This window comes from Lissotriton helveticus, chromosome 9 (genome assembly GCF_964261635.1).
Source record: "Lissotriton helveticus chromosome 9, aLisHel1.1, whole genome shotgun sequence".
In the NCBI taxonomy this organism is placed as follows: Eukaryota; Metazoa; Chordata; class Amphibia; order Caudata; family Salamandridae; genus Lissotriton; species Lissotriton helveticus.
Window position 1 is genome coordinate 950971133 of NC_136070.1, and position 26483 is coordinate 950997615.

At 50.0% G+C, this 26483-nt stretch overlaps 1 protein-coding gene across 3 annotated transcripts in view; it reads right to left on the bottom strand.

The window, feature by feature from the left end:
* RNF123 (ring finger protein 123) overlaps positions 1–26483 on the bottom strand; it is a 1600675-nt gene that overhangs the window by 1137443 nt on the left and 436749 nt on the right. For all 3 annotated transcript variants that reach the window (XM_078661207.1, XM_078661208.1, XM_078661206.1), the window contains exon 17: positions 12155–12254. In XM_078661207.1, coding sequence (XP_078517333.1) covers positions 12155–12254 — 100 coding nt within the window. The remainder of the gene's footprint in view (positions 1–12154; positions 12255–26483) is intronic.

Below are 26483 nucleotides of genomic sequence, written 5' to 3' on the forward strand. Positions count from 1 at the left end.
AAAACCTACCAACTACTAGTGTGTTCGCTGAAGGTTATCGGATAGCCAGCTACCCTAGTCAAGTTTCTGACCCCTTGAGGTGAGAGCTTCACTATCAGAGGTCAAGAACAAAGACTGCTATGGGCACAAGCGTTTACACCTCCTCCCTGCAAGAAAAGCCTTTCCTGGGCTGGAAACTTCAAAGGCCCTGCCACCTTTTTTATGCGACCCAGGCTTTTCCAGATAGTGGAGATGCAAAGACCCCCTGTCCTGACCCTATTTTTTGGAGTCAAGACAGGTGGGGAAATAAGTAAAACTAGGAGGCGAGCCCACCTTCAGCTGGCACTACCCCTAAGGTGGACCAGCTGAAGTGGACCCCACCTTGATTTGGGCAGGATTAGTATTCTATGGCCAGGGTTATGCCCACTTCCCACAGGAAGTGGTCATACAGAGGGTGTAGACACCCTAAAGGTAGCTAGCTCATTGGCAACTACCTGCCATTCCGCTGTAAAGCCCCTAAATTGAGTATTTAGGTGGCCACCCTGAACGCAAGAACTCAGATTCAACGGGTCAAGAAAAGAAGGATGATGAAGAATCACTGCCCAGCGAGAACTGCAGAAGAGCTGTGAATTTGTGGTGTGAAACCCTGCATGCTTGCAAGCTTGACAATCATGACAGAGTGACTTGTTCTGCAAGCTGGAGATCCACCAAAGCCTTTGGTAGCCTGTCAACACTTCGGTAATTGCCTACAGGCTCCCTAGGAGTAGAGGAGCTACTCCCCTGCAGACTCCGGACCCCTGCCTAGTAGCTCCCTGGTCCGACCGACACCGCAGATGACAAGGTGAAGGTACTCTTGCACTGGAAGATCAAGTCTGTCTCCCCACCGAGTGTAACGACACCACGACCAACCGGAGCCGTGCAGCACCAACCCCAGGGGTACTGGACACCCTACACCAAAGAACAATAGTGAGAGTCAAGTTCAGATTCTCACTGCACCCCGACTGAGAAGCAATCGAGGGACATCAGCATCATTGACACGCAGTTTGTGAATGACCCAGCGGTCCTGATTTTGCCCTTGCCGGGGGTTTGTCCCTAGCCATGTGCACCCAGCCCAGCCAACCTAACCACTCTACTCCCGAGGGGGTCGGACTGGGTACCGATGAACCGGCTGTGCGCCCTAGCTCGAGGACCCCTTACGACAAGACCCCTTTTGGGAACTCTGACTTGTCGCCAAGTCCCCATGTGCAGCCTATTTTTAGGTCACCCCCCCATCTTCGTAGCACGCCCAGCTACCAACCTCATGAGAACCCTGCTCCTGGTGAAACCCGGGCAGTTCGCGAAGAACTGCTGGTAGTACTTTGGCCCACCACTACTCTAAAATAAGAAGGTAAATCCCTGAAACAGACTGCACTTACCTTTATTGCTTGTATGACTTTTCCTTCTATAGGATTGCATTGTGCATAAAGGTGCACATCTTTAAAACGGTTATTTGTGAGAAAATACATTGATAACGCAAAAAGTACTTACCTTTGTACAAAGTTCTTGGTTTTGAAACATATATAAAAAGAAGCATTATTTTTCTAATTTGGTCTCGGATTTATTTTTTGAGTGTGCGTCTCATTTATTGCCTCTGTGAGTACAACAAAGGCTTAGAGCTACCCTCTGATAAGACCAACTGCTCACCCACACTACCACAAAAGAGAGTGTTAGAATTATCTACTTTAGCCTCAGTAAACCAATTGGGGACAAACTGGATCCTCTGCACTTGGTTTCTTTTTTCAAAATTTCTAAAAGTATGTTAGGGCCTTGGTTAAGTACCCGTGTTTAAAAACTGTTTAGAATTTAATATCTGACTAGTTAGGACTGAAAAGCTTTCCGTTAGAAATTTTTCTAGTTCCAAAAAAGGTCTCCACTTAAGTAGAATAATGAGTAACTTAGAGGAAGGGGTTAAGGAGCTCGACCTTACCCCCTTTCTGCAGTTTGCATTATCGCAGTTAATGACCCTCTGCAAGGGATACAAGATTAAAACTGGCTCACACCCTACCTCTACAACGCTTCAGAAGCTGTTGGCAGAGTATGAGCAGGCCCATTCCTCAGATGAGGCCCCAAACCCTGAAGATCTGGGTGGGGAAAGTGACAATGAGGATGGATCAAATCCCCCTCAACCAGAAATGGAGGTTGGGGTCCCTGTACCAGGCAACCGTCTCAATGTGCCAAGGGCACCTGCCTCTAGTGAGGATGGCTCATGTCACTCAAGGAACGGGTAAGAAATCACGGAGATTCTTCTTGAAAGACTAGCCCGCAGAATAGCCATGGAGGGCAGGATACTGGCCACAGAAAGGGAAATGGGTTCAATCCAATCAGGGAGTTTAAGCACACTACTCACCTGTGAGGGTCTCAAGGCACTGGGGATGGGGATGAGAGGGGAGTGTGCAGCTCCGGTCAGTCAAAGAGCCAGGTCTTGAGGGTCTTTCTGAAGCTGTGCAGGGTGGGTCCCGTCTGCTGTCGATCAGGAGTTTGTTACAGGTCTAAGCTGCTAAGTAGAAGAAGGTTCTTCCACCTGTTCTTGTTCTGCGGATGTGCAGGGGTTTGGGTTCAGTCGAGGTCGGCGGATCGGAGGTTCCTCTTTGGTACGTGGAAGGAGATTCTAATGTTGAGATATTGAGGTTGAGTGTTGTGGAGGCATGTGGAGGCATTTATAGGCGTGGGCGAGTATCTTGAAGGTTACTCTCTTCTCGACGGGGAGCCAGTGGAGGTCTTGAGTGTTAGTCCCGGCGTAGAGAGCGTTTCCATAGACCAGTCTGCTAGTTATGAGTGTATGTGTGACGGTCTTCCTTGATTCGGGGGGGGGGGTCCATTTGAAGTTCTTTCGGGGGATGCGGAGGGTGTTGAAGCAACTGGAGGCAACAGTGTTGGCCTGTCGGTTCATGGAGAAGGAGGAGTAGAGTATGATGTCGAGATTTCCAGTGTTGTCCGTGGTAGTGGGGGGCTGCCAAGGGCAGTGGGCCACCAGGGGTTGTCCTATGCTGGTAGAAAGCAGACTGTCGATTTGCAAATGATATGGGAGACTTTGGAACATAATAGCGATGAAAAGTTTAACTTACAACATTAAAAACTAACACTTTGCATTTAAGGCACGTTGGACTCCAATGGTCAACTACCTTTCTAAGGCCCTTCACAACACTTTATGACCACCATACTTAAGAGCTTTGAATATTCCACTGATTCTGTGAAGAGATTGTGAAACTGCTGAACAAAACTGGCAAAAGCTTCCTCATAGTTTCTACGAGCACTCATTACATCGGACAGTCTAACCTACAAGAAAGACTGAATTCTTCTTCTCCTCGATTCCTCCCTCCTAAAGTGCCGGGAAGCTTTAGCTGGCTAAGTTTCTGGAGTTTAACAATAAGTGCCCAGAGGCATTTCTGTGAATACAGGAATCCACAATGTGGGTGAAGTTTTGGAGAGTACCATTACCTTTAGTTTCTTTTCTTGTCATGGAGCGCAGCTCAAGTTCTCTTGTCTTCCTTAGTCCTGAGGTGAGCTAAAATGATTATGGCCGAAACGCATCAACCTTTAGTTTGGAAGAGTCCTACGACTTATTGCGTTTTGATCAGATCAGTCTTAATGAGAATGTATGGGTCTGAGGACATAGCGAGCAGTACAAAGACGGGGCATAATTGATATGGCTGGAACCAAAATGATAGCGGTGGCACCCAAAGGTATATTACAGGTCTCAGTCAGAAAAACTCGTAAACAATGGCCACATTGTGATTTGAAAGAACTTATCTAATCTCCAGTCAATCTTTGTGGTGAGAAACGTACATGCTTTTGTACCTTTGTAAACTTGGTACCGCTCCTGAAGATTCAGAAAATTCTTAACAGGACATACTTCAAAGACTTCTAACTTGAACCCAACATGAGGAAAAGAACAAACATGTTGTGAGAGTATCTCAATTTGTGGCTCCTGTGAGTCAATATTCTGTGAGTGAATATGTTGGACTTCTTCTCAAAGAAGGGCACAGTACATAAGGTCTAGAGCCAGCACAAAAATCATCAGAAATGAAGCCACCAGCAAGTGGTGACACAAGGTTTGAGGTCACAAGTGCTTACCTCTTGAACAGTGCCTTGATACCACATTAACATACAATGTGGATTTGTAAGACATTTGCTACCACTATGAAGCAACTTCATAGTTTCAATCATGACACTACACAGATCCACAATTGGGGCAGCAACATATCCCTCTGGTGCCCAGGAACTTGGGTAGGTAAAAAATCTTCTGCCCCCGACTATAGGCAAGTGGAAGACCGAGCTAGACAGATGTATAGGTGCAGAGATTGCAATGTTTCTGGCCCGTGCCTGCCCCCAAAAACACAGGAAAATTTGCACCGCTGGGTGACATATCGTGGCATTGATCTCCCCCTACAGACACCCAACAGAAATCACTATATATGTACATCTCCATTGATCAAGTCATTCCATGTAATGTAATAGCCCGCCACTCTATGAATGTATCATTTGTACGATTACTGGAGTCTAGTACAGTCTTCATATTGTTTACGTTGTGTACCCTGCATGTTTTGCAGGCATTGCAATAATTTAAAAATGCCGGTTAGGGGGAGGAGCTTCGCGGACATCCAAGATGGTCGTGTGAGCAGAGGGCTCCCGAGACCCGCGCCGCCCTTCGCACATATCCTTAACATCCTGATTTTGAAGATGGGCTTTTGAAGACGAACTCTTGCTGATCCCGACATTCTTTGACGAATTGAAATCGGACGTTGGGATCCACTTTTATGCTGTCTCAAACTTTGCGGCCCGCCCCGTGGCCAGACCGGGGGCTCGGCCACTTTGCCAGCCTGGGACTAGTTGAATAACATCGGCCAGAGGGGTCTCCCCTCCAGCGGTCTCCTGTCTGACTTTCAGTTTCGTTTTCCTACTCCCGGCAATGATCGGCTGAAACGCTGCTTGGATCTACCCTTGGCCCTGCCTGATGCCCTCGCACCGTGGTGTGTCCTCCTGGCGTTTTGCCATTTAGTCTGCGCTATTGGCATTTACTTTGATTTTGGCCGATTTCACTGTTTTTGACCACATCCCGGCCGGCCATTTTCACCAGGTCGCACGGACCCCTGAGGGGTCCTATCTCTAATATGGCCGCCAGACCCGAGACGGAGAGACGCAAGATCAAGACGCCTCACCGAGGGGGACAGACCCAGACGAATATCATGGATCATTACTCCCAATTGAAGGGTTCCCCCAGTAGTGTTGGCCGTACGCCTGGTGACCCTAAGGCTGCCTCCGGTACGACACCAGGAGTGTCGCTACAAGACGTGATGAGTGCTATCACCAACATGGAGGCCTCCATTAGGGCAACAGTATGAGGCTCTTGCCTCCAAGATCGACACGGTGGCCGTGGATGTTACGCTGATTAGAGCGGACCTGGCAAAGACTAATGAGAGGGTCAAGGCGTTAGATCTGAAGACCTCCAGCCTGACCACTGATGTCATGGACATTCAGACCGAGATTGGGAATCTGCGTTCTTCCTGGGATGTTCTGGCCCGTCGTCTCGAGGACTATGAAAACAGGGCCCGTCGCAACAACGTGCGCATTATTGGGGTCCCTGAAAATCCCGAGGCTTCTGCAACCGACCTCCTGGTGGAAGATCTGATCACCAATTATCTTGCTCCCGCCGGACTCACTAAGTTCTTTGCGGTCGAGCGCGCACATTGAATTCCTGGCGGAAAGGCCCAGCCGGGTTGCCCCCCCGAGACCTATCATTGCTAAACTGTTCCACTTCAGGGATAGAGATGCCATCCTGCAAGCCTCTCGGGACAAGGGCCCTGTGAAGTTCGAGAATGCCATCGTGAACTTTTATCCGGACTTTACCCCGTTCGTTCAGAGGCAGAGAATGGGATTCCAGGGAGTCAAGAGACGACTACGCGACTTGGGCCTCAAGTACGCCATGCTGTGCCTGACCAGACTTCGTATTGAGTATGGGGAACGAACGTTTTTCTTCGATCGCCCGGACAGTGTCAGTGACTGGCTTGATTCTTTGCCAAAAAAGGATGATCGAACTGAGCACCCCGGCGGAGCCGACGGTGGCTTGCCGGAGCAGGAGTGACTGGTGGATCCCGACGTCTGAACTTTTCAACTTCTCCAGCTGAGTTTGGACAATGATTCTTTAGTTCTTCCTTCACATTGGCCTGGTGTGGTGGAGGTGGAGGGGTCTCTTCCTCCCCTGGGGTTCTTTGTGTAGATTAGTTTCTTCATGGGGCTACAGGCACACTGCAAGTTGGGGTGGATTTTGAGTCTAACGCAGGGGTGCAGGGTGGGGGGTGTTGTAACGGGTTTCAGTTGGGGGGGGGGGGTGTGTGTGGTTGTTTTAGTTCACAAGGCATTCAACTGTTTTCTTTAATTGTCTCGGTCTTCGGGTTCTGTGTCGGGGCGCTCTGCTTCTTCTTGGAGATGGGGGTAATGAGTTGAAACTACGGTCATGGAATGTTAATGGGTTGGGAGACAGGATAAAGCGAGGGGTGGTGTTGCAGTTCCTTAGGCGCCATTCTCCCGATGTCGTTCTTCTACAGGAAACGCATCTTATAGGGAATACGTGTCGAGCCATGAACAGATGTGGATACCGCCTAGTTGCTCACTCCGGTTTCACCTCTGGTTCCAGGGGGGTTGGCATTCTTATTCGGACCTCTCTCCCCCTCGAAATTGATGAAGTTATACTTGATAGAGGGCGCTATGCTGCGCTCACGGGTAGATGGGAAGGGAAGACACTGTCCATACTTTCGGTATATATCCCCCCAGGCCTTCAGGCCTCCACGTATGCCGACTTGGGTGGGGTCCTACTGGGGTTGCCTGAGGGCCTTCTCATCCTCGGAGGGGATTTTAACTCTGTTGTCTCTGGTACATCTGACCGTTTTCCCCCCAGGGATTTGGCCAGCTCCCAGATGTGGCTGAGTGACTTCCTTGATACCTTTGGGCTCGTCGATAGCTGGCGGTTGTTGCACCCTACACAGCTTCAGTACACCTTCCATTCTGGGGCACATGGTAGTCTTTCTAGGTTGGACTATTTTCTAATGCCATCGGCTCAATCCTCCTCCATCAATGAGGTTCGCCATTTTCCCAGGGGTATTTCTGATCACTCCCCCTTGTGGCTTCGGCTTGCGATGGGTGTGGGCAGCGCGGGCAGAGTGGCTCCTATTAACCCCTGGTACTTTCGTGACCCAAAAACTCGTTCTGAACTCGTTAAAGCCGTGGATCACTACTTTAATGACAATGTGGGGTCTGTTTCTTCTTCTGTGTCTTTGTGGGAAGCTTTTAAGGCTTTCATTCGTGGGCATTCTCTTTCACTGATTGCCGCTGCCAAAAAGGCTAAAAATGAGGAGCTTGTGCGCCTGGAAACTGAGATAACTGCACTAGAGAGTGACCTTGACACAGGAGTAACACGTTTAAAAATGCATTCCCTCAGTCTGAAGCAGGCCGATTATAGGTCCGTCGTCACAGACGCGGCCAAGGTGATGCACAGGGAGCAACAGGGCAGGATGTATGATGTGGGTGACAAGGCCGGTAAATTGATTGCTTGGCTTGACAAGAAGGAAAGAGCGGATCGTGTTGTCCCCGTGATTGAGAGGCTGAATGGTGAGTGTGTTACTGACCCTGTTGGGATTGTTGAGTGTTTTGTTGATCACTTTCAAACGGTGTATGCCTCTGTCTGCGACAGGGACGAGGAAGACTCCCGGTTGTTGCTTCGCGATATTTCGTTGCCCTGCCTTTCCGACGATGACAGAGACCTCATGGATGCACCCCTCACGGTGGATGAAGTAGCGGAGGCTATACGTTCCCTCCGCTCAGGCAAAGCAATGGGCCCCAATGGACTACCCATCGAACTTTACAAACTGCGACCCGACAAAATGGCGCCCCACTTGAAGGCTATGTTCCTTGAGGCTCTGGACTCGGGTTCCCTTCCGCTGATCAGCGACTTGCCACGATTGTGGTAATTCACAAGGAGGGAAAGCCTCGGGATCGCTGTGCCTCATATAGGCCTATATCTTCTACGCCGAACCCAAAATTTTTGCTAAATTGTTAACTAATCGTTTGATTAAGGTGATCGGGGACCTGATCCATCCGGATCAGTCCGGTTTCATTCCTCATCGGAACACCGCCCTTAATCTTCGTAGTCTCCATGGAGTTCTCGCGAGGGCTGGGACTCTCACTGAGTCGGCCATTTTGGCTTCCCTTGATGCTACCATGGCTTTCGACACTATCGAATGGCCTTATCTTTGGGCGGCCCTCTCAAAATTTGGATTCGGCCCCGTGTTCATCGCTTGGGTGAAACTTCTCTATGGGAAGCCCCTTGCCCAGGTGGTGGTTAATGGGAAGGCGTCCGGTGTTTTCACACTCGGACGTGGCACTCGGCAGGGTTGCCTGCTGTCTCCTCTGCTCTTCGCCCTCGCATTGGAACCATTGGCAGAGTGGCTCCGTTGGGAGCCTTCCATAAAAGGCATTCGGTGGTCTCCTGATTTCGAGGATCGTGTCTTGCTATACGCGGATGACATTCTCCTATATCTAACTTCCCCTCAGAAATCCTTAAACGTGCTCTTCGATGTTCTTACCTCCTTCGGGAAGAACTCGGGACTCGTTATTAATTGGACTAAGTCCTGTGTCTATGTTTTGGCCGGTGGTCTCCCCCCATTGCCTCGTAGATTCCCGATTCAAGTCACTGAGTCCGGTTTTAAGTACCTGGGGATATATGTTTCCTTAGACCCCACCGTTCGGTATGAGCGCAACTTGCTGCCCCCTCTTCAACGGCTGAAGTTGGATGTTGCACGTTGGCGTCATTTGCCACTGTCACCGCTAGGTCGTGTGGTTCTCTTTAAGATGATGTCGCTGCCTAGATTTTTGTATGCGCTCCAGAACTCGTTTGACCCCGTTCCCTCTCGTTACTTTCGGGAGGTGGAGAGTCTACAACGGCAACTGATCTGGGATGGCCGTGCACGCGTTGCTCTGTCTAAACTCACGCTAACGTGGTATGACGGTGGCATCGCCCTTCCTGACATCAGGCGCTATTATTGGGCCTCCCAATTGAGTGCGGTCAACCACGCAACGTATGTTCCCGGTCCCGCACCTGCCTTCGCAATGGATAAACACCTTCTGCCAGGGGGGAACTTCAATAGGGCGCTGTATTCCAGGAGGCTCTGTACATCACTGACTGGCCCAACTAAAGTTGCGGTACGTGTGTGGCATGATGCGAATGCGGCCTTGGATGGAAGGATCGATTCACTCGAGCGACCCCCTTGTATGACTCTGAATGTCTGAGTAATTTATGGCGAACGAAAGGATTTGACAAATGGGATATGATCGGAAGCACTAAGGTGGGGGATCTTTGGTCCAAAGGTGATGTTAAGACTTTTGCTGCGCTTAAGGCGGAGTATGAACTCGGGGACAGGGAATTCTTCAGGTACGCTCACGTCCGGCATGCCCTAATGTCGATCTTTGCTGTGGGTACAGCTATCCCTGAATCCTCACCCCTTGAGGATCGTATTCTTGATGGACATGTGCCCGACAGCACTATTTCCTTAATTTACAAGAAGCTGATCTATAACAGGGCTGACCTGCTTGTGCGCCTGAGGGCCTCGTGGATTGCCGGCGGTCTGGAATTAGATGAGGACTGGCAGTCCGCCCTGTCCTCGCCAAAAGAAGTTGCCATACCTGCACGCCTTAGATTTGTTCAATTTAAGATCCTCCACCGTGTGTATGTCACCGGCCCGAGTCTGGTACGCATGGGATATTCTTCTGATGATTTGTGTAAGCGTGGCTGTGGTATGACTGGTACATTTCTTCATATTCTGTGGGAATGCCCGGAGATGGTTGAGTTTTGGTCCCGTGTGCATGTTGTAATGGAGAGAGTCACTGGGGTGGCGCTGCTGCCAGAGGCTAGGCGCTGCCTCCTGAATGTCTGGGAGCCCAACGACTACAATGCGGCACAGATTACCTGGGCGACCCTTGGTAACATTATCGCCAAAAGAGATATTGCACAGCTCTGGGGTTCCCATAGGTCTCCGACTGTAGCATTGTGGGCGGAGAATATGGACTGGTGCATGTTTCGTGAGAAGACTGTTTATCTGTCGCGGGGACGGTCCAAGAAGTGGGATAGAATCTGGTCGCAATGGAACGCATATCGTGGCAATATATGTACCCCTCCTCAAGATTTGTTTCCTGATGCCACCTTGTCCCCCTGATTGACATTCCTAATATTAATTACATTGTATTGCTGCTGGTTTCCTCGCTGCCCCCTCCCCTTGAAACACTGTGCTGTATTATGTGTGCTACATTGCTGAAGCGCCGAGTACGTGGACCCATGACTGTATTTCCAATCTATTTTTGCCTTGTGTACCATGTTATTGTTGTTGTTAATTTTCAATAAAAAATGTAATAAAAAATAAAAAAATAATAAAAAAAGTGTATTATCATACTTGCGGTTTTGAGGTCAGTTTGTTTTGGGATTCATTATTGTACCTCAAGCTCCGTTCCTCGTTGCTTCGCGTTGCGCTATAGCTGCCTTCTTTGACCCGGAAGTAGCAGAACTCTACTATCGGGTACGTTTTGAAAGGGCTAGGATAGTCGAGCTAGAGAGCGGACTTCCTGCATCTTCGTTTTTGCTCGTGTTTACATCTTATCTAAGGCAATGGCTGATTTTAGTGATTGGACAAATCTGCTGTAAGAAATAATCATAATGTGTTATGTAATTTCAATAAAAGAGAATTTCTAAAAATTAAAAGAAAAAATGCCGGTTATCCTGCTTTATCTGATTCCTTACAGGTACTTGCAGGGCTATGGCCCAAATCTCACTGGAATAACCAAATAAAATTTGTTATTATAAAAAATCTTCTGGATTAGCTTTAGGCTGTTAAAGGGTTCATGACATGAAATCTGCTGGGGAGGAAAGTCCACTTAAAAAATACATATGTGTATTCCTGCACAGTCCTACAAAATGTTAGGCATTTCCATTGTAGGCTTTGAGCTATACATTGATTTATTCTTCTGAAAAGACACTAGCATTTTTCTGACTGCAGTAGAATATAATTAAGAAAAAGAGAAGTGTATTTTAATCTTTCTTAGATAAGGTCCGAAACAAATGAGGGTTGCCTTAAAATGAATCTTAAGAAGTAAAATTGCAAATGCAATAAAAGATGTGTGTAACCGTGTAATATCTCACTTTTCTTAGCCATATCATGTAAAGCTGGGACAGCTCGGGTTGCAACACTTTTAAAAACAGACTAGAATACGTAACATCTATGGTTTTATGCAAACTTCATATCGGACATTTATTATTTATTTATGCATAGAAGAAAGGCATATCCAAAAATCCTCTGGGTGCTCCCAATTAATTCTACAAATGTTCAGCACTGATGTCACATTTCAAGGTCATTCAATAGCTTTGAGTGATTTTTATTCAGTTGTACTGAGACCTATTTTACCAAAGAAAACCACAGGTTTGTTTGATTACTTAGGCCCTGGTCAGGTAATACCATAAACCACCATCTCTATGAATGACCACAATACACAAGCCTGGAAAATCCAGTTTGTTAATTCTAATTTAAACATTATAGTATTTTAGTAAATTTAAAATATTTCTGACAATACCTGACTTGATCAAAACAGGGTTCCATTAAAAGGTTTGTTTTAAATCCTCAATTATCCCAAATTATTAAATTTGCTGCACCATTTTACGTCAGACTTTCTTAAATTATTTAGTGTTACAAAATTTCAAGAAATATGCTCTCCGGATTCCTATTTGGCTAATAAGTGTTAAATGTTTTTTTACCTATTAAGAATGATACTCTTTTCCATTAGTGCAACAATTTAAATCCTTCTGCATTCCAGAATTTACTAGTTCCAAACCACATGGGCTTTGTATCTTCCACTTACATCAGAGAAGGTATTCCCTACTCATATAACTTCACAAGAGTTTATGGAACCACTGTGCATGTACCTGGGATGTAGAGCCCAATAAAGCTTCTGCAGATATCGTAAAAGAAAATTAATCAGGAGGAAGAACTGCCAGAAGCTAGGAGATGAAGCTAAGCATATTCATCATATATATCAGCTTCAAGCGGACTGTCAAAAATGAGAACAACAAAGGTTATGTTCTTCAGAGAACAATCAGTACCTTCAATGCGTTTCTTTAGCCTCTGGCAACCTCTTTCGTACGCCCGTCGCCTCAGTCTTTCCTCACCAGTTTCATCCTTCGGCTCTTTATTCTCCTTTCCCTGGGGTTTAAGTCAACAAGAGATTATGAGTACATAATAGCTTCTTTAGTTTATCTCCTAATCAACAACAGTATGAGACACCAAAAGTCATGCAGCTTACCTGTCTTTTCCAACACAGAAATTTACCATTCTGTGGTTGCAGGTCCATTCAATTCCCAGTTGATTAATCATTTACTTATTTGTCCCTCTCTCCTCTACAGTCCAGGTCTATGAAGGTGACCGACCCTAGGAAACATGCTTCATGTAACCTTAATTTTAGAACTTTTGTTAATTAAAATCTTAGCGCCTCCCCCTCTGTGCAAAGGGTTTAACAGGGCTAGCCTCTACAGGAAGTTTTGTTTTTCTCATTTATCCACAGACACAGGCACCTTGTGTAAAAGCTCCTGACATTCCATACTCTTGGCAAAGTGCATGATTGGTCCTGCCTCTTTTCTTAAGGAAACCCTGGCCTGTGGGGCCTATTTTGGACAAGGTAAAAACTTCACTTGGATTATGTCTTTGCACACAGTAAGACAGGCACCGATCACTGCTATTTTCACGTGATCCTTTACCGTCAACCGGGGGTGCTTCCCCTCGAACCCCACCCACCTCTCTAATTCACTGGGATTTTAGAACAGTCATGGCAGCTTCTTACTTTTCCTGTGATGCTGGTGAGTCGGTTTGTATCTTAACTGGGAAAATCTGGCTTCCCCCTTTGCTGCACCTAAAATGGGATGGAATGTTTTCTATCGTAAATGTCCCAGTGGCTTGCCTGAAAAACATTGTGTATTTTTGTAAGCCTTTAATATGTTTATTTAATTAGAATACCTATACAGCACCACTTTACCCAAAAGGTGTTGAAGCACTTACTAAAGCAACAATACCCAAGAGTCCCTATGTGTACAATTAACTTTAAGAATCAACCGTCTGTTGCATCAACATGGAATCTTTGAGCTTAGGGGAGATGAGTAGCTAGGGAAGAAAATAGGGACTAGTGATTTTCAAGAGCAACTAAGTGATTTTGTTTTAGGCTAGTCACAAATGTTTAATTTAATAACATAAATGCTGATTTGAAAGAAAAAAGAAAATTGGGGCTTTTTTCCCCATAAAGAACCGAGTTCTAACATTTGTCGGAATCTGTTCAGGGAGAGAGGTCCAAAGTATGGGGGACGCTACAGAGACAGATCAGTGATAACCATGATAGGATTTACATTTCTTGCTTTTTTATAAGGAAGACTTATTTGCGCCTCAGAGATTTTCTGCCACTGGAGAGATATAGAAGGGCATTTAACACTTTGAAGTTCAGACAGGTGACTTTAAATGTAATTCTTGCTTCCACGGAGAGACGATGGAGGCCTCTCAAAATTGGGGTAATGTGGTCACATTTTCTGTTGTTTAGTGTGCGACGATCAGGGGAATGAAGGAGGCCTTTTAGAGGTATCCAAGATGTTTTTATAGCTTCAATGAGTAGAGTGTTTGTGTAATCATTTTTGAAAAGCAGTGGCTTGGATTACGAAGAGAAATTACACTTGAATGAGTACAGGTCCGTTATATCAGTTCGTACACGGGATCAATGCAACCCGGAACCACTGTTGTTTGAGGTCTTCATTTAGTTTGGACATGAAACCTCCACATTTTAGATCAGTTCACAAGATGATTTCTCCCTTTCTGGATTTAAATTTCAGGAAACTTTACAACATACATTTTTGAATTTGACTTAGTAAGTGTTTTAAGGTGAGGATATCTTTTGAAATCTGTGATTTTTATGTACATTGTAGGTCACACTCGTATTGGAGGATGAACACCTCAGATTCCCTCAACGTACCCTGTAGTGCCTCCTTGTATAAAGTGAAAATGAATAAGGCAAGAATGGAGTCCTGTGGTCCTCCACAAGGGCCTTTGAGGATTTACGAGCAGGAGTCTGCATTCTTGGAACAGTTCCCAAACAAAAAATATTTAAGTTTAAAACGTCTTGGTAAATATCTGATGATTGATTGTGTAAAAAGCCACTGTTAAGACTAACAGCATCAGCCAGCAGGCATCCCTTACTATTGGCAGGGTATGCTCAGACGTGAGTCCCTTGCTCACTTTGCCACTGGAGTCAAGCAAGCCCGGCTGAAGACGGCTGTAATGCCAGAAACCGGTCCTGGGAAGCTTGATTCCGGTCCAGGGAAGACATGGCTTGGCAGTTCGGGCTGGACTGTTCCCATGAGGCACAGGGTCTGACTGATTTGCATATGGCCATGTCTGAACTGGGGTGGCGGAGTGAGCTAAAGAACGGTGATGGATTAAACCCAGATCAGTTGACTGGGGGTGAGTGTTTGTATTGTCAACGCTCCGTCTATCACCACCTTTGGTTTTTCTTTGTTCACCCTAAGTTGGCAGGGTATGCTCAGACGTGAGTCCCTTGCTCACTTTGCCACTGGAGTCAAGCAAGCCCGGCTGAAGACGGCTGTAATGCCAGATACCGGTCCCGGGAAGCTTGATTCCGGTCCAGGGAAGACATGGCTTGGCAGTTCGGGCTGGACTGTTCCCTCGAGGCACAGGGTCAGACTGATTTGCATATGGCAATGTCTGAACTGGGGTGGCGGAGTGAGCTAAAGAACGGTGATGGATTAAACCCAGATCAGTTGACTGGGGGTGAGTGTTTGTATTGTCAACGCTCCGTCTATCACCACCTTTGGTTTTTCTTTGTTCACCCTAAGTTGGCAGGGTATGCTCAGACGCGAGTCCCTTGCTCACTTTGCCACTGGAGTCAAGCAAGCCCGGCTGAAGACGGCTGTAATGCCAGATACCGGTCCTGGGAAGCTTGATTCCGGTCCAGGGAAGACATGGCTTGGCAGTTCGGGCTGGACTGTTCCCTCGAGGCACAGGGTCAGACTGATTTGCATATGGCCATGTCTGAACTGGGGTGGCGGAGTGAGCTAAAGAACGGTGATGGATTAAACCCAGATCAGTTGACTGGGGGTGAGTGTTTGTATTGTCAACGCTCCGTCTATCACCACCTTTGGTTTTTCTTTGTTCACCCTAAGTTGGCAGGGTATGCTCAGACGCGAGTCCCTTGCTCACTTTGCCACTGGAGTCAAGCAAGCCCGGCTGGAGACGGCTGTAATGCCAGAAACCGGTCCTGGGAAGCTTGATTCCGGTCCAGGGAAGACATGGCTTGGCAGTTCGGACTGGACTGTTCCCATGAGGCACAGGGTCAGACTGATTTGCATATGGCCATGTCTGAACTGGGGTGGCGGAGTGAGCTAAAGAACGGTGATGGATTAAACCCAGATCAGTTGACTGGGGGTGAGTGTTTGTATTGTCAACGCTCCGTCTATCACCACCTTTGGTTTTTCTTTGTTTGCCCTAAGTTGGCAGGGTATGCTCAGACGTGAGTCCCTTGCTCACTTTGCCACTGGAGTCAAGCAAGCCCGGCTGAAGACGGCTGTAATGCCAGATACCGGTCCTGGGAAGCTTGTTTCCGGTCCAGGGAAGACATGGCTTGGCAGTTCGGGCTGGACTGTTCCCTCGAGGCACAGGGTCAGACTGATTTGCATATGGCCATGTCTGAACTGGGGTGGCGGAGTGAGCTAAAGAACGGTGATGGATTAAACCCAGATCAGTTGACTGGTGGTGAGTGTTTGTATTGTCAACGCTCCATCTATCACCACCTTTGGTTTTTCTTTGTTCGCCCTAAGTTGGCAGGGTATGCTCAGACGTGAGTCCCTTGCTCACTTTGCCACTGGAGTCAAGCAAGCCCGGCTGAAGACGGCTGTAATGCCAGAAACCGGTCCTGGGAAGCTTGATTCCGGTCCAGGGAAGACATGGCTTGGCAGTTCGGGCTGGACTGTTCCCATGAGGCACAGGGTCAGACTGATTTGCATATGGCCATGTCTGAACTGGGGTGGCGGAGTGAGCTAAAGAACGGTGATGGATTAAACCCAGATCAGTTGACTGGGGGTGAGTGTTTGTATTGTCAACGCTCCGTCTATCACCACCTTTGGTTTTTCTTTGTTCGCCCTAAGTTGGCAGGGTATGCTCAGACGTGAGTCCCTTGCTCACTTTGCCACTGGAGTCAAGCAAGCCCGGCTGAAGACGGCTGTAATGCTAGAAACCGGTCCTGGGAAGCTGATTCCGGTCCAGGGAAGACATGGCTTGGCAGTTCGGGCTGGACTGTTCCCATGAGGCACAGGGTCAGACTGATTTGCATATGGCCATGTCTGAACTGGGGTGGCGGAGTGAGCTAAAGAACGGTGATGGATTAAACCCAGATCAGTTGACTGGGGGTGAGTGTTTGTATTGTCAACGCTCCGTCTATCACCACCTTTGGTTTTTCTTTAAAGGTTTATGGATGTCATTTTTAACCTCACAAACAAGTTACTTACCTTCGGTAACCCTTTTTCTGGTGGATTCAGTATCTGCCTGTGGATTCCTTACCTTTTAAATTATCCTTGGGCAAGCATCCTGCAGAAACTTTCACAGTATACAGTTAAAGAGGAAAAGCTAAAGAAACAAAGCATTTCCTAACATCCAACAGTATGGCAAGCAAAAGACATAGGAAAACATCCATGTCCAACAATAACAACATTTTTGGTATATGAAGGTGGACAACAGGGAGGACGGTGGGTCAGTGAGGAATCCACAGGCAGATACTGTATCCACCAGAAAAAGCGTTACTGAAGGAAAGTAACTAGTTCTTCTGATGGATACATCTGCCTGTGGATTCCTCACCTTTTGAATTGAATCCCACAGCAGCCCCTCTCCCAGAGGAGGAAGTCCACCTTCTCATACCAAAATGTCCTGCAGCACAGAAGGTGCAAAATGACCATCCCTCCTCACCTCAGAATCCACGCAGTAAGGCTTTGCTAAAGTGTGGAGGGAGGCCCATGTTGCAGCCTTACAAATGTCCACTACAGGGACACCTCTGGCAAAAGTAGATGTGAAAGACTTCACTCTAGTAGAATGAGCTTGGATACCTTCAGGAGGCTCCTTCTTGGCCAGGGCATAGCATATCTTCATGCACAAGATAATCCACCTGGATAGTGTTCTCTTCTGGATGGGACTGCCCTTCTTCCCCACAAAGCCAACGAAGAGCTGGTCGTCCAACCTCGAGTCTTTGGTTCTGTCCAGTTAGAAGCTGACCGCCCTTCAAGGGTCCAGGTGGTGAAGTCTCTCCTCCTTCTTGGAAGGGTGAAGGGGAGGATAGAAGGTAGGCAATGTAAGAGACTGCCCCAGGTGGAAAGGAGAAACCACCTTAGGCAGGAAAGCAGCCCTGTCCTAAGAACCATCTTGTCTGCATGGATAGTGTTGAAAGGGGGCTTAGAACTAAGAGCCTGCAGCTCACTTACCCTCCGCCCGAGGTAATAGCCACCAGAAAAATTGTCTTAAAAGAAAGCAGCCTCAAAGGACAACTATGAAGAGGCTCAAAACAAAACCCCATCAGAAATGTAAGAACTAAATTTAAATCCTACTGAGGCATTATGAAGGGAGTGGGAGGAAAACTATTGGTGGGGCCCTTAATGAACCTCATAACAATGGGGGACTTTGATAAAGCCAGCTGGTCCGTCAAAAAAAGGAAGGCCGACAAGTAGCCCTTAACCGTCGCCACAGCACAACCTTGCTGGGCTAAAGAAAGTGAAAAGGTACATCCGATAAATGGGCCTTCAAAGGATCAATGGAACTCTCTCCACACCACTTCACAAACCTGGCCCATCTACAAGAATAGACAGATTTGGTGGAGTGTCTCCTGGATGATTAAATAACATCCACTACATCCGGTGGGAGATAGAAAGAAGTCAGATTGCCCCACTCAATCTCCAGGCATGAAGGTGCAGACTCTGGAGGTGGGGGTGTAGAACCTGCCGCTTCGACTGCAATAGAAGATCTGCTCTGAGAGGAAGACTGAGCGGAGGGTGCGATGAGAGGTGAAGAAGGGGTGTGTACCACACCCTTCTAGGCCATTCTGGGGCGATCAATATAACTTGGGCCTGGTCTTGGCGAATCTTCCTCAGAAACCGAGGAATCAAGGGTATGGGGGAAAAGGCGTAATGGAGTTGTGAGCCCCAATCCAATTGAAACATGTCCCCCAACGCTCAACGCATCAGAAACTGGAGATTGCAGAACGACGGGCACTGCGCGGTCTCGAGTGGCAAAAAGGTCCAACCGAGGAAAACCCACATCTTGAAGATGCTATAGACCACCTCTGGATGAAGCCTCCACTTGTGATCAGCCGAGAATTGCCGACTGAGACTGTCCCCACGCGCTTTCAGCACCCCGGGCCGATGATTTGTAAATACACAAATCGGATGATCCTGAGCCTAGGACTAGAGTCGCAGAGCTAATCTGCAGAGACGACCCTCCGCCTCCCTATTTGTTTATGTTCCACATCGTGGTAGTGTGGTCCGTTAGGACTTGAACCGACTGACCGCGAAGGGCGGGAAGGAAAGCCTTGAGAGCCAAACTTATTGCCCGCAATTCAAGAAGGTTGATGTGGAGCAACCTTTCCTCCGGAGACCAAAGACCTTTGATTTCCAGATCCCCCAGATGAGCACTCCACCCTAGAGTGGAGGGATCCATGATCACTGTGGCCACTGGTGGAGGAAGTTGAAAGGGCCTCCCTTGAGACAGGTTGCCCTGCACACTCCACCAAGAAAGCTCAGCTGAAGTGTCTCTGGAGATTCTGACCATCTCCCAGAGATCTTCGTTGTGCTGATACCACTGCCTGTGGAGGCACAACTGGAGTGCCCTCAAGTGCCAGCGTGCATGGTTGACCAACAGTATGCAGGATGCAAACAGACCAAGCAGTCGTAGCACCTTCAGGACTGGAACAACCGCTCCATCGTGAAACAAAGGAATCCTCTCTTGAATGTTGAAAATCCTCCGCGGAGGCGGGAAAGCTCGACACAGTAGTGTCCAGTACTGCCCCTATGAAAAGGTTGTGCTGAGAGGGCACCAGGTGAGATTTGGGTACATTTATCGAGAAGCCCAAGTCGGACAACAACCCTGATGTTACCTGCAGATGAAGCAGCGCCAACTCTGGCGACTTTGACATTGGGCACAGGGTCAAGACTGAATTGCATATGGTGGCCAGCAACATGGCCGACTAGACGTGCCTGAACAGAGCTCCGGCCGAGCCCGCTAATTATCCGGCATTCACTATCCCCCAAGACCCAGAACCGCCACCAAAAGTGAGGAACTGACGCCCGGACACCTGCCAAGGGCTGCTGCAGTCCCGAAACGGAGCCGACCCCGCCTGGCCATTGTATGTGACGGTGTCTCCTCTATGCCCCGGAGATCGTCCTGACGGCCTGGGAGACAGGAGAAAGAGGCGCGCGCCAAGAGCCGGCATTCCCGCAAATAGCTGTTGCGGGCTGATAGAGGCTTGATCGGGTGCTCGGCCGCCGGGCGGACGATCACACACCGCCTCCGCCGGACAACGGGAGCGGGACAGAGGTGACCGACGACCACCTACTCAAGATGGCGACCGTCGTGGTGATGGGGAGATAGCGACGGCGAGATCCCCGCATTGATCCCGACGCTGTGCAGATTCTGTGCCCGGGAGCAGAGACGGAGTGTCGGTGAGCCTTCCACCGAGGTGAGGAGGGCCGCACCTGTCCAGTGCCTGGAACTGGGGTTGATCTCGGTGGCGGCGCCCGCCTTTACCAATATGGCGGCCGCGCACTGAAGACCCACAGAGAGACGGCCCTCGAGCCGCGAAAGACCACGGAGGCCTGCCTAGAGGGGGAGGGCTTGCTCCTACTGCCCTGGAACCCCTGTGGCCCGCTCCGGTTCGGGAGCGGCTGGATGTCACCGCCGGCACCACACCGCCTGTGCCCACGCCTGGTGATCCGGCACTGAGACAGTGAGAATCTCGGGGGGGACGCGCACGAGGCGCAGGCTGAGGAGCACCCCCTGGCCCCCGCGGCACGGAGAGGGGCAACGACGGGGCCCCCTCCTGTATTGCAGCCGGGGTGAATCTGCGACCAGAGCCCGGCCCCAGAGGTGGAGAGACGGTGGGCCCCACATCGCGAGGGCGAAGCCTGATACACGGACAAGTGAAGCGGTAGCACGGAGGAGCGGGGTTCCGGCGTAGGAGCTCCTGGCATCTGAACGACCCAGGCATGGGCAAGGGGGACACGATACCTAAGACGCGGAGCAAGGGCCCAATGGACAATTTCGCTGCTCCGCGACCTATGGTGGACACACAACCCGTACACTCTGGCACACGCAAGGATACGGATATGTTACTGGAGGCCATACAGGCGTCTAGGACGGACATCCAAGCTTCACGAGCGGCCCTGGAAACCAAAATTGGGGAGGTGGGGTCCGAAGTGACGCTGTTACGCCAGGACTTCCGAAACTTGACCGACAGAGTCACGGTAGCCGAGTCAAGGTTGACAGACACTGAGAAATCGGTTTCTGAACTTAAGAAGGACATGGCAGAACTCCAGGCCTCCCACCGCCAACTCCTGTGGAAGGTGGACGACGCCGAAAATAGGTCAAGGCGGAACAACCTACGCTTTGTGGGCTTTCGAGAAGGGATTGAAGAAAGAAGCATGACCGCCTTCCTCCTCGACTGGCTCAAAAGGACCTTCCCGACGGCGCGATTCTCCTCGTGCTTTATCATAGAGAGGGCGCACAGGGCGCTTCTGGCCAAGCCACCGGAGGGTGCGAGACCACGACCGGTCATAGCGCGATTTCTGAACTTTGCAGATCGAGATCTGATCCTACGGGAAGCCAGGGGCATGGGCGAGATCCGCTTTGAAAATACCACCATAATGATTTTCCCGGACTACAGTCAGGAGGTCTCCAAACAACGCCGCTCCTTCGACGCTGTAAAAGCAAAACTGAGATCCCTCAATATCCAGTATATGCTCCTCTTCCCGGCCAAGCTCAAGGTCATCTATCAGGGCAAAACCATCTTCTTTTCACACCCAGACGACGCTTGGCAGTGGCTCGAGGAGCGCCCTATCCTGAATAGTAGGGAGGCGGCGGGTCGGGCAGCGCTCGACCGGTCACTGCGAGACCAGCCGGCATGGGAGAGACCGAAGCCGCAGCGTCGTAGAATGAGGAGGACACAGAACAAGACGCCGGTGACTCCATACAGGACAAGGAACTTGCAGGACGGGAGACGGGGCAGATCGCTGTCACCGGGCGCCGACTCAGTGGCGGGCTCGAGAGTTGGTAACCTGAGGAATGGAATCCGCTCTGAGGAAGACGAGGTGGAGGAATCGGAAGGCCGCACATCCGGAGGGGAGGAGGAAGATTCAAGGAGTGATTCGTTGCACCCTCTGGCAAAGGAAATCCGGCAACTGGAACAAGACTCTACAGGCCATGAGGGGCTTGTGGACACACAAGACTCACACTCGTGAACTAAGGTACACTGGGAGCGGGAAAAGATGGCGGCTCGGCGATGCGGAGCAAGCAAGTCGGCACGTCCCCACCACTGTTTTTGTGTTTTTAACGCTGGTTACTGTTTCTTGAGGGTGGGATGTGTGGGAGGGCGACAGGCCTTCTCCCGCGGATAGTTGAGGCCCGGTTTGGGATGCAACTGGAAGGGGAGGGAGGTGGGGAGGGGGGTGTGGGATGGGGTTTGGTTACAGTGTTACCCCACGTTGGGGTTGTTGAGAGAGTTGGGGAGAGGGGGGGGTAGTCCATCACACAGCAGCAGAGCTCTACCAACCCACACCGGGGGTCTTTCCCATGCCGAGCTCCTACTCGGGAAAGACGTTGTCTTGAAACATGGCAAGTACACTAGATACTCCGCACAGACATGATACAGGGATCACCGTGCTCACTTGGAACGTTAATGGCCTGGGGTCCAAAGTTAAGAGGGGTCTGGTCAGCGCCTACCTCAAGAGACTGTCACCCGACATTATCCTCTTACAGGAAACTCACCTGAGAGGTAATAACTGCGCCTTCATAGCGAGGGGGAGGTACACTGTGCTGGCACATGCAGGATACACCTCGGACTCTAGGGGGGTCGCGATCCTTATAAAAAAGGCGCTGCCTTTCACGGTTACTCGCACCTGGTTGGATACACAGGGCACATATGTGGGTGTTCAGGGGATGTGGAAAAGACGCAGCTACACAATTCTGTCTGTATACGCCCCCCCCAAGCTACAATCACGCACACTTAAGGCGATCACTGCCATCCTGCTAGACACGGCGGACACAACACAAGTGGTGGGTGGGGATTTCAACGATGTGATGTCCATCGACCACGATAGATCTGGGTCGTCACACATGGGGGACCACGCAACAGCGCTGGCTCGGCTCATGAAGACCATGGGCCTCACTGACGTCTGGAGATGGCTTCATCCTACACAGGAGATGTATTCATTCTACTCAGGGGCCCATAAGGTCTTCTCTAGGCTCGACTATGTTTTTGTGGCCCGGCAAGAGATAACGGTGGGTGACCTAGCGGAATACAAGGCGAGAGGGATTTCGGATCACTCCCCACTATATGTACACCTGGGGCGGGGGAAGGTAGGGAGACGGGCGCAGTGGAGACTATCGGCATGGGACATCCAAAAGCCAGAAATACTTGGGGGCATACGGGCAGACATACGGGTGTACCTGGCCGAAAATGAAGGATCAGTGGATTCCGGAGTCACTCTGTGGGAAGCGATGAAACCGGTCCTCCGGGACCGCATCCAGAGTAGGCTAGGAGAGGCCAGGTGGGCGCTGCAGGGCGCGATAGCGAACACTGAGGCGAATGTTCTCACCTTAGAAGCGAAGCACCTCCAACAGAAGGAGGAGGCGAGCCTTCGACGACTGCTTGACGCACAGAGACTGTATCGGGAACTGGCCACAGACGAGGCACGCACTCAGGCATTGGCGACACTGCATAGGCTGTATGATGTGGGCGACAAGTCCGGTAAACTTTTAGCTTGGCTGAGCAGGAAGGAGCGCGCCTCGAGATGGGTAGAACAGATCACGTGCGTGGGGGTCGGGAGGGCGACCACGGAGGATGACATAGCGGAGGCTTTCGCGACTTACTATGAGGACTTCTATAGGGCCAGGGACCTGGGCGACAGTGAGGATGCCCAACACTATTTGGGGGACATGGAGGTTCCTAACCTGTCCACCGAAGCTAAGGCAGCCCTAGAGGCGGACTTAACGATGGAGGAGCTCTCGGAAGCCATAGCGGCCCTGAAACCTGGGAAAACACCGGGTCCCAACGGCTTCCCGGCTGAGTTTTTTAAACGAACGGCCGATTTATTGCGACGTCGCATGAGAGACCTTTTTACAGGATCCCTCCAGGCGGGGAGCCTCCCTCCCGACCTGACACTGGCCGTTATTGTGCCTATCTACAAGGAGGGGAAGCCTAGAGATGACTGCGCCTCCTACCGCCCAATTTCCCTGTTGAATGTAGAGACAAAAATCCTGGCCACAGTTCTGGCTAGGCGCCTGAGACAGGTCATCACTGAGTTGGTCCACTTGGACCAGTCCGGCTTCCTCCCTGATAGGGCGACCAAGCTCAATCTCCGTCGCACCCACAACTGGCTGCAAGAGGTCTCTGAGAGGGCTGAACCCCATTGGTTCCTCTCCCTGGACGCGGAGAAGGCGTTCGACGCTGTGCACTGGCCCTTCCTGATGGAGACCCTCAAACGTTTTGGATTTGGACCCAAATACCTACAGTGGGTACAATTACTCTACTCGGGCCCGAGAGCGAGGGTGCGGGTTAATGGGAGGCTGTCCCGCGAATTCCACATTGGACGTGGCACGCGACAGGGCTGCCCGCTGTCCCCCCTCCTATTCACCCTCACCATCGAGATACTGGCGATCAGGATTAGACGAAATCAGGCAATCCGAGGCTTTACCTGGGGTGACTCGGCGGACACGCAGGAAAAAATATCACTTTATGCTGACGACGTGCTGCTGTTCGTGACTGACCCAGACACGACCATCCCAGCGCTGTTTGGGGAACTCGGCGACTTTGGGGCGCGAGCAGGACACACGATAAATTGGCACAAGTCGATCCTATATGATCCGCAGGGTAAGGAACGGGGAGACTGCCTACCAGAACTATTGATACACACCACGGAAGGTTTCAAATATCTAGGAATCTTTATAACGTTAGACCGGACGCGTTCCTTCACTACTAACTTAACCCGCTTAATGCTGGAAGCAACAGCGGAGATGGATGGCTGGAGACAGCTCCCGCTCACAATGCTGGGTCGTGCGGCGCTCTATAAAATGGTCATCCTCCCTAAGTTTCTTTATGCGCTTCAGAATGAATACTATCCTTTACCAAATAACACCCTGAATAGAATCCACGCCGACCTGCGAGCCTTCTTGTGGCTGGGGAAGCAGCCTAGAGTGGCGCTTGCCACCCTGCAACGCCATCAGTATAGTGGGGGAATATCGCTCCCCAACCTCGAGGCGTACTACTGGGCGGAACACCTCGCCCCGATCAATGAATGGTTGCACGCTGCAGCTGATCACCCCACGTACGCCTTGGAAAGGTCTCAATGGTCAGGCAAAACCATCTTGCACTATCTCTACGGGGAGAAGGTGGGACGACACTTCCTCCCGGCCACCAGGATTACGATCACAGCTTGGAATAGAGCATCCAGGAGGACGGGGTGGGACAAACGGCCTACTAAACAGACGCCACTGTGGTGCTGTAGGTGGCTGGGGGAGCTCCATAAGCTGAAAGGCTTCAGGAGATGGGACGACATAGGAATCTCCACAGTGGGAGACGTGATTGCGAGAGGGGAACTAAAGACTTTCCAGGCTCTCCAAGACGATTTTGGCCTCCTCAACACCCAGTACTTCAAATACATCCAACTGCAACACGCATGGAGGGCACAACACATTTCGCTCTCAGATATCCCAGAATATGCTCCGCTTGAGGGTAGACTGTTGCAGGAACAGATAGGGAGGGGAGCAGTGTCCCTCACGTACAAAACCCTGACCAACAATATGCTGGGGGATTTACAGTGCTTGCGCGTTAAATGGGAGGCGGATGTGGGTTCCATGGAAGATCTAGACTGGGAGCTGGCCCTCATGCACCCACGGGAGTTGGCCATCAAGTCGAGGCTACGTCTTATTCAGTTTAAAGTGTTACACAGGTCATATTTCGACAGGGTGAGACTGTTTAGGATGGGCAGAATACCAGATACCACTTGCCTTAGATGCAGCCACCAGACTGCTGATTTTTTCCATATAATTTGGGGCTGTGCAGTCATTCAGGAATACTGGGGGGATGTGCTCCTGGAACTGGGGGAGGTACTGGGGGTGCACTTACCACGAGACCCTAGATTGACGCTACTGGGTATGACCACAGAAATAGACCTACCCCGTCCCCTATGTATCTTTTTGGTGTTAGCACTGGTGGTGGCAAAGCGAGACATCGCGCGGCGCTGGGGGGCACCTGAAAAACCAGACTTGGAGGAGTGGAGAAGAGGGCTGGACTTGTACATGGCGGCGGAGAGGGTGACCTACAAAGCCCGGGGCTGTCCCAAAAAATTTCGGAGGGTGTGGGCTAAATGGAGGCACTACCACGGCCTAGAGTGAGAAGTCATGCCTCGGGGCCCGTGGGACCTGATGTGAGATAGTCTGAATGTGGAGATGCCCTGATTGTAAATATTGTAAAGGTGTACTCTACTGCCCGGTTCCCACTCGGGGGACGGTGGGGCCACTGGGGAGGGGGTGGGGGAGACCAGGAGGTGGGTGTTGGAGGGGAAGGGGTGGAGGCCTGCTGCTTAATGGACCTATGGGGGGGGGGGGGGCTTTTCAATGTTTTCCTTTTTCCATGTTGCTTGTTTGAATGCAAGAGTTCTATTGAGGGGCACTCTGTCTCATGACACCAAAAATGTTGCGTATTTGGCGGCCAGAGCGGAATGTTGACGCTCTACCGTATGCAGATTCTTTGCCTTGCAATCCTTCTACTGCAACAATAAAAAAAATTTAAACCTTAAGACTGAATTGCATATGGCTGGGTCCAAACTGGAATGGCATGGTGAGAAAAAAAACAATGGATGTAGGCCCAGGTCTCTGTACTGGGGTGAATGTATGACATTGTTCTGCATTCTGTCCATCAATAGCTCTTTTTGACTTTGCTTTGACAGCCAGTCTTCCAGATAGGGAAACACAGGAATCCCCGACCTTTTTGGATGAGATGCCACCACCGCCATCACCTTTGTGTAGACCCGAGGCGCGGAAGTAAGGCCGAATGGGAGGACCACAAACTGGTAGTGCTGAGACCCTACTGTAAAACGCAGATACTTCCGATGCACCTTCAGGATGGGAATG